Source organism: Podarcis bocagei (genome assembly GCF_964188305.1).
Source record: "Podarcis bocagei genome assembly, chromosome: 1".
Taxonomy (NCBI): Eukaryota; Metazoa; Chordata; class Lepidosauria; order Squamata; family Lacertidae; genus Podarcis; species Podarcis bocagei.
In genome coordinates, this window is record NC_138125.1 from 10,055,877 (window position 1) to 10,074,107 (window position 18,231).

The 18,231-nt window shown below is 48.1% G+C and overlaps 1 protein-coding gene across 2 annotated transcripts in view; it reads left to right on the forward strand.

The window, feature by feature from the left end:
- Positions 1-2,249: 2,249 nt before the first annotated feature.
- Positions 2,250-18,231, forward strand: part of SYT16 (synaptotagmin 16) — a 111,823-nt gene continuing 95,841 nt past the window's right edge. Inside the window, exon 1 of one of the 2 annotated variants that reach the window (XM_081192637.1) lies at positions 2,250-2,471. In XM_081192637.1, coding sequence (XP_081048763.1) covers positions 2,309-2,471 — 163 coding nt within the window. In that variant the 5' untranslated portion in view covers positions 2,250-2,308. The remainder of the gene's footprint in view (positions 2,472-18,231) is intronic. The other variant, XM_081192638.1, reaches the window with a different exon arrangement.

Below are 18,231 nucleotides of genomic sequence, written 5' to 3' on the forward strand. Positions count from 1 at the left end.
CATCGAAGGAAAATGGCAGAGAGAGAGAGATGGCTGCCTGCCCTGTGCTTTTGTCATTGCCTGCACAGGTGAGGCCACACCCACCTCTGGTCACATGCGGAGGAAGTCCGTCCCCAGGAAGTTTACCTGCTTGCTGGACAGACATCCCTCCCCATGTTCTAACATGTACACTCTAGGAATGTTGTCATTGACTGCTCCTGTGTTTACATCTCACAATTTCGACGAAGCAAGTTAAGGAAACTGAATTGTTAATATGGACTAGCTACAAGCCCAAGTGCTTCTGAAACTAATGTTAAAAATTTGATCAGAAACCTGTTTCCTTTGTACTGCTGTGTTTTTCTTTCTTCCTGAATGGCATGAGTGATTTTTGCTTTGGGTTGGTTTGATTTAATATTTGTATTCTGCTTTCCCAGCTCAAAGTGCCTTGCAGTAATAATGATAACATTAAAAATGAACAAACAACAACTTCTTATTTCTTATATCCCGTCCATCTAACTGGGTTGTCCTCTGGGTGGCTTCCAACAAAAGTACAGGAGAAACAACATTAAACATTAAAAACTTCCTAAAACAGGGTTGCCTTCAGATTGCTATGAAAAATTATGGAGTTTATTTCCTTGATATCTGATGGGAGGGCATTCCAGAGAATGGGTGCCACTGCTGAGAAGGCCCTCTGCCAGTTCTGTGTAGCCTCACTTTTCTGCAGTGAGGGAAATGCCAGTAGACCCTTGGACCTTGGTTTCTGAGCTGAACAATGGAGGTGGAGATGCTCCTTTGGGTATACAGGGCCCAAGACCATTTAGGACTTTAAAGGTCAGCACCAACACTTTGAATTGTGCTTGGAAATTTACCGGGAGCCAGTGCAGGTCTTTTAAACACAACAGTGTATAAATAAGGCACAAGGCAAACGAATTCCTCCAACAATGCAATTCGGAACAAGTTCAGTGATTCAAATAGCCGCTGAGCACCAGTCCTTGTGCCAGTTGGCAGTCTGGGAAGGGGCTTCTTCACTCACCACACTCCCAGGCCACAAGATCTTCCCTACCTTTTAGTCTTGACTTCTTTTTTTCACCCTCAGAAGAAGCAGGTCAATCACTTCTCTCGCTTGTTTTCTGAGAGTTGGGCCAACAGGTTGCAAAGAGACAGGTGGTCTAGATCCCAAAAGTGTTTGGGCCCCTGCCCCCTTGGTTTCATAAGCTCCTCTTCAGAGCCCCCCCACCTCATACAAAGCATTGCTCACAGTAGTGGCTTACACAGTCCACTAAGGAAGGTGGCAACACAATGAAATCCAAAGCTAATATAGGCTGGGATAGTTCCGTCCGTAGAGCATGAGACTCTCAATCTCAAGGGTTCAAGCAAGCTCCATGCATGGAAGTAGCCAGGGGGGTGCAGCTGCTCCCCTCACTAAATGAAGCAAATAAAAACTGACCAATTGCATCACAGATAACTGTTCTGCCCCTCCCAATCCTGTGGCTTCATTTCGGGAAGGGGGGGCACAACCTCTGTTAAGTATTTTTATCGATTTACTTGATGGGGGGCAGCTGTCCCCTTGGCTACACCCAGGGCCCCATGTTGGGCAGAATATTTCTGCATTGTAGGGCGTTGGACTAGAATTCAGTGGTTCCTAAACCTGGGTCTCCAGCCGTTTTTGGACTACAGTTCCCATCATCCCCGGCTACTGGTCCTACTAGCTAGGGCTGGTGGGAGTTGTAGTCCGAAAACAGCTGGAGACTCAAGTTTGGGAAACAGCGCACTAGATTATCCTAGCGGTCCCTTCCATCTCTGCAGTTCTATGAATTAATTGCACGTTTAATTCAAAATCCTATTCAAACTATTTAGACCGGCTCCATGTCCCTGCCTGATTTCAGAAATAAGAACGTGAGAATAACCTTCTGGGTCACAGTGGCCAACCGGTGCAACAAGAAACCAGGGATACAGACCATGAGCCCAAGAGCCACACGCCTGGTTTCCAACAACTGGTACCCAAAATCATCACTGCCTCCAGCTGCAGAGACACAGCACCATAGCCATAATGACTAGTAGTAGCCCCAAGCCGTCCAAGTTGGCGGCCATCCCTGCCCAAGGCGTGCGTCTTTGTGCCTTAGCGGCGGCGCACTCTGCACACCCTCAGAGGCGCTCTCGCGTAGGGAGACTCATGGGTCTGAGGCAGCAGCCCTCGTTCCCCCGAAGCCTCTGGCCGTCCGCAGCGAGGCGCCCGTGCCGGAGGCGCCCCCACCCCGGGGCTGCGCGGCGCGGCGCGTGCGTAAAGGCGCCCGTGCGCCCTTCCTTCCTCGCCTGGGACGCGCGCTGCATGCAGGTACCGGCCGAAGGAAGCGGCTGCCTCTCCGCCCTCCGGCCCGACGGACAGCCAGGCAGCCGCTGCAAGGTGGAAGACCGCGAGGCCCAGGAGGGGCCGCCGCCCGCTTGCCAAAGCGAGCATCTCTTGCTGGCAGCTGCGAGGATGGCGACCGACAGTAAGTGCGCTCCTGGGGGGTCCCTGCAAAACGGGGGGGGGGGCGGCGGCGGCTCTTGTTTTTGCAGGCTTGGACGCGGGATCCCTGCTCCCTTGCTAGACGTGCGGGTCTCTCTGTGATCTCCCCCTCCTCCAGTTTCCTTGCGAGATGCACGAGCCTCGCGCGCTTCCGCGGAACCTTCCTCCTCCTCCTCCATCCTCTCCTGCTGGCTTCGCTGCGAGGCCCACCTGAGCCATCGCTCTCGCCTCCTGCCCTCTTCCCCGTTGCCTGCGCCTCTCTGCAGTGAGCCGAGCGGAGCTGCTGCCGTTGCTGCATCGGGAGCCTTCCTCTAGGAGCTCTCGGCCCGGGTTGGGGGCTGCAGCTGAATCCAGAGGCTTTAGGCAACGTCCCCCCCCCCCGCACATTCCAAATCCTTATCCCCTATGTTGCTGTGAGGGGCTCTGGCCATGCCGAGGTTTATGGGGCCATGGGCTGGGGGTGTGACTGCAAGGATCTGGGGCGAGGCAGTGCCCCCCCCCCAGGGTTTTGTGCATCTTGTATTGGGTATTCATATACTTTAAAGACACACACAAAGTACTTTATGTATTGGAGCCTTGCGTAGCTAAGAGGTCAACAGTTACTGATCAGGGGACCTCTGAGATTTGGATAGCTGCAGCACATCTTTAAGGGGGGCAGAAAGAGAACATAATAGAGAAGCCCTCTACAAAACCCCAGTGGGGACAGAGTATGTTGGTTGGTTTGTTGGGGGGAGAAAAAGGAAAACTGGAGGTGGCGAATGGAATCTCCTGGAATTGGGATACAGTATCATGGCTGGTTGGGCAGCTTGGACCCTGAACAGTGCAACAGCTTTGCTTAAAACCCCAACTTCTTTTCATCCAAAATAGCTGCACAGCTGGCTGTGTGTGGCTGCAGCCACTAAGATGGAATAGAAGTCCCTTTGGATGTGTGTCCTTTTTTGTGGTGGTGGAAGAATTGCATTTGTTACCCTGTAACTACTTTGTTTGTGTCAGTCAATTTCATGTTTGTATAGGGATGTAATAGTACCGCCCTATTCTGCCTTGGTCAAACCACACCTGGAATACTGTGTCCAGTTCTGGGCTCCACAGTTTAAGAAGGATGTTGATAAGCTGGAAGGTGTGCAGAAGAGGGCGACCAAGATGATCAAGGGTCTGGAAACCAAGCCTGATGAGGAACGGTTGAAGGAGCTGGGTATGTTTAGCCTGGAAAAGAGGAGACTGAGAGGAGATAGGTTAGCCATCTTCAAATATCTGAAGGGCCGTCACATGGAAGATGGAGCAAGTTTGTTTTCTTCTGCTCCAGGGGGTAGGACCTGAACCAATAGCTTCAAGTTGCAAGAAATAAGATTGCAACTAAACATTAGGAAGAACTTTCTGAGAGGAGGTGCTGTTTGACAGTGGAAGCTGCATCAGAAGGTGGACTCGCCTTCACTGGAGGTTTTTTTTGAAACAGAGGTTGGGTGATCATCTGTCTAGCTGTGATCACCATAGATAGCTCAGTCGGTAGAGCACCTGACTCTTAATCTCATGGTTGTGGGTTCAAGCCCCATGTTGGGCAAAAGATTATTTCATTGCACAGCGTTAGACTAGATGACCCTCATGGTCTCTTCCAACTCTACAAATCTGTGAGTCTATTATTTCCTACATTGTAGCTGGTTGAACTAGATGATCCTTGGAATCCCTCCCAAATCTACAGTTTTGTGCTTCTATTTATCTAACGAAGTTGGGTCACCCAAGACAAGTTGACTTTGTGTTTTTGTTTATGGCATTTATAAGACATTTATAGACCATTTACAGGGAACCAGGCAGAGGGCCTTCTCGGAAGTGGCGCCTGCCCTGTGAAACGCCCTCCCAGCAGATGTCATGGCAATAAACAACTATTTTACTTTTAAAAGACAACTGTTTAGGGACGTTTTTAATGTCTGATGCTGTATTGTTTTTAATATTCAGTTGGAAGCCGCCCAGAGTGGCTGGGGAAACCCAGCCAGATGGGCGGGGTATAAATAAATAAATAAATAAATAAATAATAATTAATAATTATTCCACCACACATAGGCTTCTCATGCAGGCACTGAACAGACCCTGATCTGATTTGCTTCGTTAGATATGAAAATTTGCCACCGACTCTTATTCCATTTTTTGTTTCTATGAAAGCAGAAGTGGCGGCAGTCAGATCCTAGTCAACATGACCGCATTCATTTCATTTCATTTCACTTTTAACTTGTATACCTCCAGGGAGATGTTCTCTAGGGTTTCAGGCAGGGTGTTCCCCAGCCGCACCCAGAGATGGGCGAGAATTGAACCTGGGCCTCCCATCCAAGTACTAACCAGGCCTGAGTTTTGATGGAGAAGATACATAAGGACCAAGCAGGCTTTCTCCCCAAAAGACACCTGGCAGACAATGTAAGGAATGTAATAGACATTTTGGAAAAGCTAGAGGTGAATATAAACACCAAAGCAGTATTGATTTTTGTGGATGCAGAGAAAGCCTTTGACAATATCTCTTGGAGTTTTATGATAAAGAATCTTCATGGGATGGGGGTAGGTCAAGGTTTTGAGAATGGTATGGCTGCAATATATTCTGAACAAAGAGCTAAACTGATTGTGAACAATGTAGTGACTGAGGAACTTAAGATAGAAAAAGGAACTCGACAGGGGTGCCCAATTTCCCCACTACTTTTTATCTCAGTTCTGGAGGTATTGCTGAATATGATAAGGGATGACCAACAGATTAAAGGTGTGCAGGTCGGAGCTAAACATTATAAGTTAAGAGCATTTGCAGATGACCTAGTATTGACTTTGCAAGAGCCAAACACTAGTACGAAAAAGGTTTTAGAAACAATACTACAGTTTGGACAGGTAGCTGGATTTAAACTGAATAAGCAAAAAACTAAAGTTTTAGCGAAAAATTTAACAGATATGGAAAAGGAGAAATTTCATGAGGAGACAGGGTTGACAGTGGTTAAGAAGGTGAAATACCTAGGGGTTTACTTGACATCAAAAAATGTGAATCTGTATAAGGATAACTATGAGAAATGTTGGTTAGAAATTAAAAAAGATTTAGAAATATGGTCAAATTTGAAATTGTCAATGCTAGGCCGAATCGCAGTGATTAAAATGAATGTATTGCCTAGAATGCTATTTTTGTTTCAGACCTTGCAGATTCTCGATAAGATGGAATGTTTCAAGAGGTGGCAGAAAGATATATCGAAATTTGTCTGGCAGGGCAAAAAGCCCAGAATTAAATTTAAAATATTGACAGACGCTAAAGAAAGAGGGGGGTTTGCCCTGCCGGACTTAAAATTGTATTATGAGGCAGCAGCTTTTTGCTGGCTGAAAGAATGGATGCTCCTCGAGAACACGGACATTTTGGATCTGGAAGGTTTCAACAATGCTTTTGGTTGGCATGCATATTTATGGTATGACAAAGTCAATAGTACCTTCAAAAATCACATTGTTAGAAAAGCATTGTTCAATGTTTGGATAAGATATAAAGATCTGCTGGAAAGTAAAACCCCTAGATGGGTGTCACCAGTGGAGGCCAAGGCAGTGAAGAAACTCAATATGGAGGTCGGATGGCCGAAGTATTGGGAAATTTTGGAACAGGATGGAGATAACTTTAAATTACAAAGTCATGAGAAATTGAAACATAAAGTACAAAATTGGTTTCAATATCACCAAATAATGGAGTTTTTTAAACAGGACAGGAAAATTGGTTTCCAGGTGGAAAAATCAAAATTAGAAACTGAATTGTTAGAACCCAGTACTAAGAACTTATCTAGAATGTACAACTTGTTGCTGAAATGGAACACACAGGACGAAACAGTCAAATCAGCTATGATTAAGTGGGCACAGGATGTCGGTCACAACATCATGTCAGATGACTGGGAATGGTTATGGAACACCGGTATCAAATTTACGGCATGTAATGCCTTAAAGGAAAACATTTTGAAAATGGTGTACAGGTGGTACATGACCCCAGTCAAGCTGGCAAAAATTTATCATTTGCCCGATAACAAGTGTTGGAAATGTAAAGAGACTGAAGGTACCTTCTATCACCTTTGGTGGACGTGCCCGAAGATTAAGGCTTTCTGGGAAATGATCTACAATGAAATGAAAAAGGTACTTAAGTGTACTTTTCCTAAAAATCCAGAGGCCTTTCTCTTGGGCATGGTCGGCCAATTGGTGCCAAAGAAGGATAGAACTTTTTTTATGTATGCTACAACAGCAGCAAGAATACTCATCGCAAAGTATTGGAAGACACAAGATCTACCTACTCTGGAAGAATGGCAGATGAAAGTGATGGACTATATGACACTGGCCGAGATGACAGGCAGAATCCGTGATCAACGAAAAGAGACGGTGGAAGAAGAATGGAAAAAATTTAAAAGTTACCTTAAAGACTACTATAAACTTAATGAATGTTAAAGTGTTGTGGTTTTAGAAACAAAGGGATACAGGGACATAAGATCAGACCACAGAGAGGATTAAGAGGATAGAGGTTGGAAAGTAATAATTGGAAGTTGCCATAAAAGTTTCGATATTGGGATGCAGAAAGGGGAGGTATGGGGAAGTCCAAGAAAAGAGGTTTATGAAAATATGTTATGGAATTATGCGTGTATGTTTGTTTTTTAAGTGTTTGTTTGTCTTATAAAAATTCTGTAAAACCAATAAAAAATTTATGAAAAAAAAAAGAGAATTGAACCTGGGACCCTCAGCATGCAAGGCAAATGCTCCACCACTGTCAGGAGCGAGCCAGCCATAAATCACATGGAGTTAGTGAAGTTAACTCTTTATTAGAAGAAACAAGATCAGCTCAGGAGTGCCAGGCCTAATGAGCACAACAGTGATGCTTTGGTAGGTCTTGCCCCTGTGAGGCAGCTGCATAGCTGTCACCTTTTCCCTTTTCTTGCGAGGAATCCTATTCGGAATAAGGGAATTTCCCTTTAAAAAAGGGAAATGTTGACCGCTATGGGCAGCTGCCTAAGGCTCCTCCTCTTGGGAGTCCTTCCCAAGCAATCTGAGACTGCACCGGTGTGCTTGCCTTTGCTCCTTCATCATGTCTCTCCTGTTCCTGGAAGACCAGGGAGGAAGGGAGCTTGCTGTAGCAGGAGCGGGAGGCAACCTGGCCTCTTCAGCAGCCTGACTCATCTCTGCCTCTTGGCCTCCCTCCTCTCCTGCTTCAGCTTCTGCCTCCGATTCTGCACTGCTCTCTGCCTCAGCCTCTTCCTGCTCACTAAGCCCTGTTGCCTCTTCAGCTTCCGACGCCTCCTCCTCCCAGTCTTCCCCCTCTTCTCCCTCTGACCACTCACCATCACCCCACCACCAACCCCCGGGTTCTGAGCCTTCTTCCCCTGGGGGTTCCCCAGCTGGTGCCTTCCCCCACCCCCTCTGCATCCAGCCAGCCCAAGACAACCACTGAGCTGCGGCTTATGTGCAGGAGAATTGCCCTCCTTTGGCCGAGTCAATGCACACATCTGAATCCTTGCTCCAGCTTGTGAAGGGTTTTTACTATCCTTTAGATACGGGGAAAGGCTCCTGTTGCCACTGGAGGGTGGGGTGGGGGTTGTGGAAGTGGGTGGGGCAGAGAGTTCTGCAAAAGCCCTGGCAAAATTCTCTTGGCAGCACGAGCCATTTCACTGTTTTTTGAGTCCTTGCATCTTGGTAGCCAGGCAGGCCAAGGGGGCAGCGTAGCACAGCACACTTGAATTAAGCCAGAAATCGGTGTTCAGATGTAATTATACGGCAGCTATTGCAAGCCAAGATTCACTTGTGGTTTCAGATTATGGTCTGCCGGCTGCAAACTGACCATCGTTTAGGGAGCTCGGCTGGGTTTGTATAAGCAAACAAGCCAGAGTTAAGCTAAACAGGCTGTGGTCTCGTCTTACTCCTAATCTGCCTCTGTCTGAATATTTTGGAATTTTTTAATTCATAATCATTGCATCCCATGCTGAGTGTATTTATGTGCAGTAGGGGGTCCTGAGGGACACAGGTGGCACTGTGGTCTAAACCACTGAGCCTAGGGCTTGCCGATCAGAAGGTCGGCGGTTCGAATCCCCGCGTTGGGGTGAGCGCCGGTTGCTCGGTCGCTGCTCCTGCCAACCTAGCAGTTTGAAAGCACGTCAAAGTGCAAGTAGATAAATAGGTACCACTCTGGCAGGAAGGTAAACGGCGTTTCCGTGCGCTGCTCTGGTTCACCAGAAGCGGCTTAATCATACTGGCCACATGACCCGGAAGCTGTATGCCGGCTCCCTTGGCCTATAGAGCGAGATGAGCGCCGCAACCTCAGAGTCGTCCATGACTGGACTTGACAGTCAGGGGTCCCTTTACCTTTAGAGGGTCCTGACCTTATTGTTTTTGGTGCTACAGCTAGCTGCAGCTAATAATTTTGCTGCAGCTAATCATTTTTGGATCAGCTTTTTATGTTCTAATATTGTTTTCATTCCTGATGTCAAGGCCATCCCATGGGTTGCAATTTAAATTATGCTGTGTGCTTTCTGTAATAGCAGTCTGTCCTGTTTCTAAACTGACTTAGATGCGAGGACACGTTCATCAAAAAACGGAAATGTCTGCCTGCCTCTGAATACAATTTCTAACACATAGCGTTTCCAGAATGTTATGGCCTAGTCTGGAAAACCATTCCAGGATCCACAAGCATCCCTCCCCTCCTGACAAATGCTGGGTTCAGCGCGAAACCACAGGCTTGTGTAAAGTCATAAGAACATAGGAAGATCCTGTGCTGGATCAGGCAAGGGGCGTCTGGTCCGGCATCCTGTTCTCACAGTGGCTGACCGGATGTCTCCATGGGGAGCACACAAGCTGGACCTGAGAGCAAGAACATTCTGCCCCCCTGTGATTCCCAGCAACTGCCACTAGGGGGCAAATGACATCCGGCAGTGGAGATGGAACAGAAGGGGGCCGGTCCACTGTCCCTTAGACCTTGTGGTGGGCCAGACTATATTTTGGAAAAAAAATAATGAACAAATTCCTATGCCCCACAAATAACCCAGAGATGCATTTTAAATAAAAGGACACATTCTACTCATGTAAAAATGCTCTGATTCCCAGACCTTCCATGGGCGGTGATAGAAGGTGATTGGGCCCCCCGGATGAAAGCCATGCACACTGGAAATTCTGGCTTTGTTTTTTTTTTATAATATTTTATTAGGTTTTATCAATAAGGAGATTCAAAAGAATACAAAAACAGAAAAATACAAAGTTACAAAATACAAAAATACAAACATTAAACACAAAAAAGACAGGAAAAAAGGGGGGGAAGCACATAAAAAAGAAAACAAAACTCCCTCTTTTTAAATTTCTCTTTAGTTAACTTATTTTCCTGACTTCCTCACGCCTCCCTTTTTTGTATCCCTTTTCTTAAAATTTAGTTCAGCAAATTCATAGGAATTTCTGGCTTTGATGTTGGTTAATGTAAGTTGGGCTTGTAAAGCCTGGAATGATAATCTGAACTGGCTTGCTAAATGTGCGTGTTTGCATAAGTGTGTAACACACACACACACACACACACACACACACACACACACACACACACAGAGAGAGAGAGAGAGAAACGTATAAATGCTGAAGGCAGCCTTGTTTAGAGAAGTTTTTAATGTTTTATCATGTTTTTAATGTTCTGTTGGGAGCTGCCCAGAGTGGCTGGGGAAACCCAGCCAGATGGGCGGGGTATAAATAAATAAATATTATTATTATTAACTAATTAATTCCATTTTTATACCACCCTATACCCGCAGGTCTCAGGATGGTTCACGGGATAAAATTACAATATAAAATCACAAAATACATTATCAAAGTCAAAACAAAAACAACCAAGTAACACCTCCTAACACATTTTAAAAGGGCATTGGATGTCAATTAGCCAAAGGCTTGGTTAAAGAGGAATGTCTTTGTCTAGTGCCGAAAGGTGTATAATGAAGGTGTCAGGCGAACCTCCCTGGGGAGACCATTTCTCAAATGGGGAGCCACTGCAGAGAAGGCCCTGTTCTCGTGTTGCCACCCTCTAGATCTCTCATGGAGGAGGCACACGAAGAAGGGCCTCACAAGATGATATCAGGGTAGGTTCATATAGAAAGAGGTGGTCCTTGAGGTATTGCGGCCCTGAACCGTTTAAGTTACTAAAAAGTAGATTCTGACTGAACGTCAGGAATAACCTTCTGGTGATAAAAGCAGTTCAACAGTGAAACAGACTCCTTGGGGAGGCTGGATGGCCATCGGAATGCCTTTCAACTCTGCAATTCTCTAATATATATAATTTCATGTTTGGCACCTTTTTTTTAATTTTTTTTATTGATTTTCTTTTCTCAAAACAAATATCCAATATCATTGCTAAACATACATTTCCCAATCCACTCCCCCCCACTGACTTCCCTCAACTACCATTTCTGGTTTATTACATCAAATGATACATTCTGCTGCTTATATACATTACTATATTACCACGTCTAGTTAAAGCTATGGTTTTCCCAGTAGTGATGTATGGAAGTGAGAGCTGGACTATAAAGAAGGCTGATCGCCGAAGAATTGATGCTTTTGAATTCTGGTGCTGGAGGAGACTCTTGAGAGTCCTATGGATTGCAAGAAGATCAAACCTCTCCATTCTGAAGGAAATCAGCCCTGAGTGCTCACTGGAAGGACGGATCCTGAAGCTGAGACTCCAAGACTTTGGCCACCTCATGAGAAGAGAAGACTCCCTGGAAAAGACGCTGATGTTGGGAAAGATGGAGGGCACAAGGAGAAGGGGACGACAGAGGATGAGATGGTTGGACAGTGTTCTCGAAGCTACCAGCATGAGTTTGACCAAACTGTGGGAGGCAGTGGAAGACAGGAGTGCCTGGCGTGCTCTGGTCCATGGGGTCACGAAGAGTCGGACACGACTAAACAACTAAACAACAACAACAATTTATACTCCTAATCCAGCTGGGAGGTGGGGATGGAGAGGCCTGTCCCCTTTAGCCAACATCCGGAAAGATCTTTGGCTAATTGTTTTCTGGGGCAACCAGTCAACGCCGTATTCTTCTGGTGTAAATTTAGCCAGAGGCGTAACTTAACAAAGAGTCTGCTTTGAGCTCTTTAGCAGGGTTTTCTGTATAATCCCATTTTGCAGATAAAAGCATGAGCTTTGGGGAGATTCCGCTTGTAATATCCAGACTCACTGCCCACCCACCCTGATTGGCATCTGTCCATCTCGGGAGACAATGGAAGAATGTGTCTTCGGGGATGAAGTCAAATCGATGGAGGGTTATAGCCCCTGCTGTGACTATAGAGATCCTATAACACTATTGCTCCATCTTAGAAATGATGAATTGAGGTGGAGGGACGTGGGTGGGAAGTGACTTGCCTAAAAGCCACCTACTTAATTGTATCTTTCAGCAGAGATTTGAATGGAAATCTCTTGATATGTGCTTAAAATCCAGCATTACTGGTTGTTGGTTTGCACTGGGTTTCACGTGCTACAAATGGGTTTGGGGGCTTGGGTGTTGTCAGACTACAACTCCCATCTTCCTGAGTCAGCTTAGCTAGTCGTCGGGGATGATGGGTGTTGTAGTCTGACAAATCTCCGGAGACCCAAGATTAAAGAGCGCTGATCGTAAGGCTGAGCTGTGATGGGATGTGGGGAAGCTACTCTTTGGGTAAAATCCCCCCACAAGGTGGAACCTCAGAGAGTTGTTTCGTGAGGCTATCCAGTGAAATAGTGAGGGATATTTACTTCTCCTGAATTTAAAATATTGAAATGGCTTTGTTCCTCTGTTTTGGCTCAGCCTGTGGTTGCTTAGTTACAGGAATTGTTCTGCTTTCAGGGCCTTGGATGAATATATATGCAAATATGCAAGAGACAACTTCTGTTGCCAATTTAGGTCCTTCTGGTGTGCCATCCAAATGTTGCATGAATGAGAAACATTTTGCTTATGAAGATGGCAGGCTGTGCAATTATGTCTTGTTTTCATCTTCGGCAGCCCCCTGCATGCTGTGACACACTGTAGCTGCCACAGGTTTTTTGAGTACAATATTTCAGGTGGCATGATCTGAATTTGCGACGTCTCAGAGACGGGCCTAGGAGAAATATTGCCCAATATGCAAACAGGACTGGAAGAGAGTCTGGCATGCAGATCTTGGGGCGGGTGTGTGTGTGTGGCTCTTACGTTTGACCCGCAACATCCGTCCGCTACATTCAAATGTGATCCTTTAGAGCTGTGTTTCTCAAACTCAGGTCCCCAGACGCTGTTGGACTACAACTCCCATCATTCCTAGCTGGCAGGACCAGTGGACGGGGATGATGGGTGTTGTAGTCCAACATCAGCCAGGGACCCAGATTCGAGAAACGCTGCTTTAGAAACTCGTTCAGAGGTGTGCATGCAGTTGGGAGGAGGCAAAATGAGTAAATTGTGAGTTTTGGGAAAAGGTTGCATGGACCCTGCAAATGCTGGGAATTTCATATAAGCAGGTTTTTTGTTTTTTTAAGGATTGAACAAATAGTGCTGGCTTTATAATAAAGGTGGCACATTATTTCTTTAGAATGCTACAGTGGTGTCCTGCTGTCATTGGCTATGTTTGCATGTCATCGTAAGCCAGATTTTGCCCACGGAGTGCCCTCCATACATTTTACACTATAACTCCTATGTCGTCCAAAACATCTGGAAGGCACTGGGTGGCAGCGGCGTAGCGTGAGTTGTCAGCACCCGGGGCAACGCAAGTAATTTGCGCCCCCTAACCCGGGGCAAGGCAACGCAAGTAATTTGCGCCCCCCCTAAGCCCTAACCTGCGAGTTGCCGCTGGCGCTGCTGCCCAAACGACGCCGCTTGCCCGGAGGAGGAGGGGGGCAGAGAGGCGAGGAAAATGCAACGGCCCAGCAGCTGCAGCAGCACCGGCGGAGGCGGGGCTGTGAGGAGGGGCTGCCTGGTGCGTCCTCCGCGGCGAGCGCTGAGAGCCGCTGCCTGCCGGGCGCCTTCAGCCGGGCGCCGCGAGACATGTGGCTCTGCTACAGCCTGCGCCCGAGGCTCTTCGGCGACTCCGGAGGCAGCGAGCGCGCCCCCCCCAGATGTTGCGCCCGGTGCGGCCTGCCCCCCTTGCACCCCCCACGCTACGCCACTGCTGGGTGGGCAAATGTCAACCACGGTGTCAGGGAACTGCCATCGGCTCAGAGGCGAGAAATAGAAGGGCAGTTGTGTTATAGGGAGCCTCCGAAAATCTTGTGAAGCATTCCGGGGAGGAGGAAAGCCCCACCTCCAGTGGGGAAGAGGTGCAAGGACCAGAGGATGCTAGGGAGAGCCTTAACACCGCTCCTGAGCAAGCCGGAGGGGAGGGAAGCACGGCCTTGCCAGCGCCCATCCTGCGCAGTAGTCTGAGGCGCAGAGAGGGGCGGAGACAGTTGGGGGTAATGAAACTTTTATGCTGGGGGAGATACAAAAAAAGACCACTCCCGGATTGCTAGCGATTGAGCCAGACATGAACTTATGACGCTCTGCACTGTAAATAGTAAAGGTAAAGGGAGCCCTGACCATTTGGTCCAGTCGTGGCCGACTCTGGGTTGCGGCTCTCATCTCGCTTTATTGGCCGAGGGAGCCGGCGTACAGCTTCCGGGTCATGTGGCCAGCCTGACTAAACCGCTTCTGGTGAACCAGAGCAGCGCATGGAAACGCTGTTTACCTTCCCACCAGAGTGGTACCTATTTATCTACTTGCACTTTGACGTGCTTTTGAACTGCTAGGTTGGCAGGAGCAGGGACCAAGCAATGGCAGCTCATGCTGTTGCAGGGATTTGAACCACTGACGTTCTGATCGGCAAGTCCTAGGCTCCCACAGCACCACCCGTGTCCCCTGCACTGTAAATAGTTTGCACCAAAATAAAGCTTGTCGAAGACAGGTTGGAGTCCTGCGTGGTTACTCTCGAGCAACTGCAACAGCCATCCGACACATGGTTTACTGTGTGTGGGTAGCATGCTGTCAAACGGTCCCTGTTTCACTTCTCCGTTCCTCAAGCTGGTGGCAACAAACCCTGGCTTTTCATCCCGGGTGAACCAGCGTTCATGGTTTGTTTCTGCCGAACAAACCGGGACATGAAGCCAAGGTTTAGTTCTTGGCTAACCGGTCATTTTGAACAAATGAGGGCTACATTCTATCTACCCCCACTATTTGTTGGAAATTCAAGCCTTATCAGGAGAAACTGGCCACTCTCCAGGCACCCGGCTTGATCTCCTTGTTGACCTCCCTGTCTGCGTTTCCCGGCAGGATACAGGCTAGGTCGCGATCGGCTATCCTCCTCAGCGTGAGAAGGACACACCACTCTTCCTTGCTCCCTGCTCCCCTCAGGGAGGTGAAAGAGATAGACAGAAATGTATTTACATGCCTTTATTTCTGTCTTTGCAGCATTACAGAGAAACGCGTCTGCTCTCTTCAAACTCCAACAGCAGAGAGACAAACTCCACCTCCTGTACTTCCTGTACAGGTCAAATTACACTCTGAGCTAAATCCGGTGCTCAGCACTGTGAATAGACTGTCCCTCTGTTCCCACGGTACAGTCCCAACATTCCCATCCTGTTTTGCTTTCCAGCCAGCTGCAGCTCGCTGCCGCATTGCTCCTTTTCCGTAACACTATTGGAGGCAGAAAATGCTTCTGAATACCAGTTGCTGGAAACTGCAGGAGGGCAAAGGGCTCTTGTGACTGGTTCCTGGTTGCGGGATTTTCAGTGTGGCTGCCACTGTGAGAAAGCGTGTTCTCCCTCATGGAGCGCGCGTGTTGCCGTGGGGTCCACCAGGCCACCCCTCTGTTGCCAGGCAGGATTACTAAGGAAGCATGTGGCAACGATTGGATGGCTGGGTTGCTGGGTGTTATGTACTGAGTTGAATAGGATCCAAAAGGCAGCAGTCTGATTGGTCCTAGGACAATAGGATTCAGAATGCAGCAGTCTGATTGGTCCTAGAACAATAGGATCCAAAATGCAGCAGTCTGATTGGTCCTAGGACAATAGGATTCAGAATGCAGCAGTCTGATTGGTCCTAGAACAATAGGATCCAAAATGCAGCAGTCTGATTGGTCCTAGGACAATAGGATTCAGAATGCAGCAGTCTGATTGGTCCTAGAACAATAGGATCCAAAATGCAGCAGTCTGATTGGTCCTAGGACAATAGGATTCAGAATGCAGCAGTCTGATTGGTCCTAGAACAATGCAGCAGTATGATTGGTCTGCAGGAGCCACCCAATCCAGCTCCAGGTGGAAGTGAATCCACAACCTGATTGGCCTACAGGAGAATTCCAGAATTAGCCAATCACGTGCAGCCCACTGTGTAAATAATGTATATAAAGCAGATACTTTGAGGGGACTTTCATTCCTCCTCACCACTATGAGCTGAATAAAGAGCACGAAATCCACTCTCGACTCCGAGTATATTTCACTGGGGTAAATCCTATGTTGCAATTTGGTGGGAGGGTTCAGATGTTTTAAATCTTGTGAACGCAGCTTGGAGCTTTCTCTTTCGCTGTGTGCAACAGATCACCCGCCCACCCGCCCTAATTTTATGGGTTTTGTGTTGACCTTGCTATGCCTGTCATGGGGTCGTCTGCCATTGGGGCAGGGGCCTGGTAGGAATTTTGTCCATCTGGCTGATTGGCTGGTGCCATTTGGTTTTTGCTTACTGTGTAGCAAATCGTCACAACTTGTAAGGTTGCGGTTAGGCATTGGTTATCAATTGGTTGGAGGAGGGGTTAGGATTGGCTGGGCCTTCCCCTCCAAGGTTGCTGCGGAAAGGAAATTCCGTTAAAGGAATCCAGGGGCTTGCCATCTTTTCATCCGAATCCCTAGAATGGGGGCCGGCAAGCCCTGGGGAGCATGCGGGGAGAAGTGAGGGTCTGTGCCTCAGCCCCATTTCTCCCCAATATTGTTTTCCCTTACCGGCTTTCGGTGGTGCCCGGAAGTCAGTTCGGTCCCCAGGCGGGGGGACAGATAGTCTTAACCAATGCCTAAACAACCACTCGCATTTATGTATTTCAATAAAGTTGTGGCCAAAATTATGCCAAAAACCTTAAACAAAATTTATGTGTGTGTTGTGAGTTATTTGAGGGGTGGCTTGGGGACCTCGACACGCAAGAGGATGCTGTACAAGATCAGGCTGTTCTGATGTCATTTTTGTTGCCTCACAGATAAAAAGAACTTGGCATCAAAAATGTTGATGTGGCTAGAAATTAGGGGGGCACAGGAAGTATAATCCATCTTGGGTTAGGAAAGAGAATGCCAAGTGTCTTTGTACCTGTGGAATGTTTCTGCTTTCTCATCCTTTGCTCTGTGGCGCTTTGAAAACCTCTCTGGCCTTTTTATTTATTTTAATTTTTTCGCTTCAGACTGGCTAGAGCAGGTCCCTAAGGAAAGATGAATGCACATATGGCAAAACCCCAAAAGGCACCGGATATGCGCAGCTTTTATCAGAGCTGTGGGCAAATTAGGCCAGGACTTGAATTATTGAACGTTCTCACCATTCTCGAAGCTGCCTAATGGAGCATTATCTGAAGTGTAGCTGGGAGAGCTGCATGAATTAATATTGTTTTACGACCCAGCCCCTGCCATGCTGATCTGTAAGTAAGTTCTGTTCTGTTGCAACAGGAAGGACTTTCAGTTATGCATAATTAGGATTTCAGCCCTGCAGCCCTGTTCCCGCCATATTTTTGTTGGCATCTGTCTGCCTCGTGAGACAAATGGAGTGTGCTTCCGGGGGTGAAGTCAAACCGCAGGCCTGGGCATCACCTCCCTCATGTGGTCCAAAGAAAAGAAGAGCTAGATGTTTGGCACTAGTTTGGCTGCAGGAGTTGCTGGAAGGAGGTGTACAAGGCGTCAGCCGGCTGCCTTTGTGCTGGTCCCGGGGGGAGTTACCGTGCGGCGTGGTCTAAGTCCGATCCTAGGTCAAGGGTACTGAGGCTGTCCGTCAGGGGCGAAGCGAGGTCCAAAGCGAGGCGTCGGGCGTGGTCAGGAACTCAGGAGAGCAGGTCAGGGTGCTGGCAGGAACAGATTTCCAGCAATGTTGCTCCTGCAACCTGGGACTGGGCTGACTGCCCTTTATCTCCTCTGGGGCCTAGGGCGGTCCCGGCCCACAGGTGACTCACCTCTCCTGGCCTTAAGGCGAGCACTCCTCCTGAGAGAACCTAGTTCCCTCCGCCTCTCTGCCCTGAGCCTCTGCAGCTCAGGAGAGGCTGGAGGGTTACTGGACCCAGGGGCAGCTTCACCTTTCCCTGACAGGGCTGGGAGAGGTGCACCTGCAGGCAATGGATCCTCAATCACCTCCGGAGCCAGAGTGGATACATCTGGTGTCTGCTCCGGCACAGGTGCAGACCCTTCAGGTTCAAGGCCCTGCCCTGGCTCAGCCGGCCCTGGAGGCGGAGACTCCTGTGCAGGCTGAGATTCCTCAGGGTCAGCCTCTGAATCAGATTCCCAGGCCATCACAAAAGCAGAGCAAGATGTTTGGCACCAGTTTGGCTGTAGGACTTGCCGGAAGGAGGCGTACTAGGCGTCAGCCGACCACCGTAGAGACTCCACTCTGGATTTGTGTTGGGCAGGCTTCCTTAACCTCGGCCCTCCAGATGTTTTTGGCCTACAACTCCCACGATCCCTAGCTAGCAGGACCAGTGGTCAGGGATGCTGGGAACTGTAGTCTCAAAACATCTGGAGGGCCAAGGTTGAGGAAGCCTGCTGTAGGGCATGGGTAGGCAAACTAAGGCCCGGGGGCCCAATTGCCTTCTAA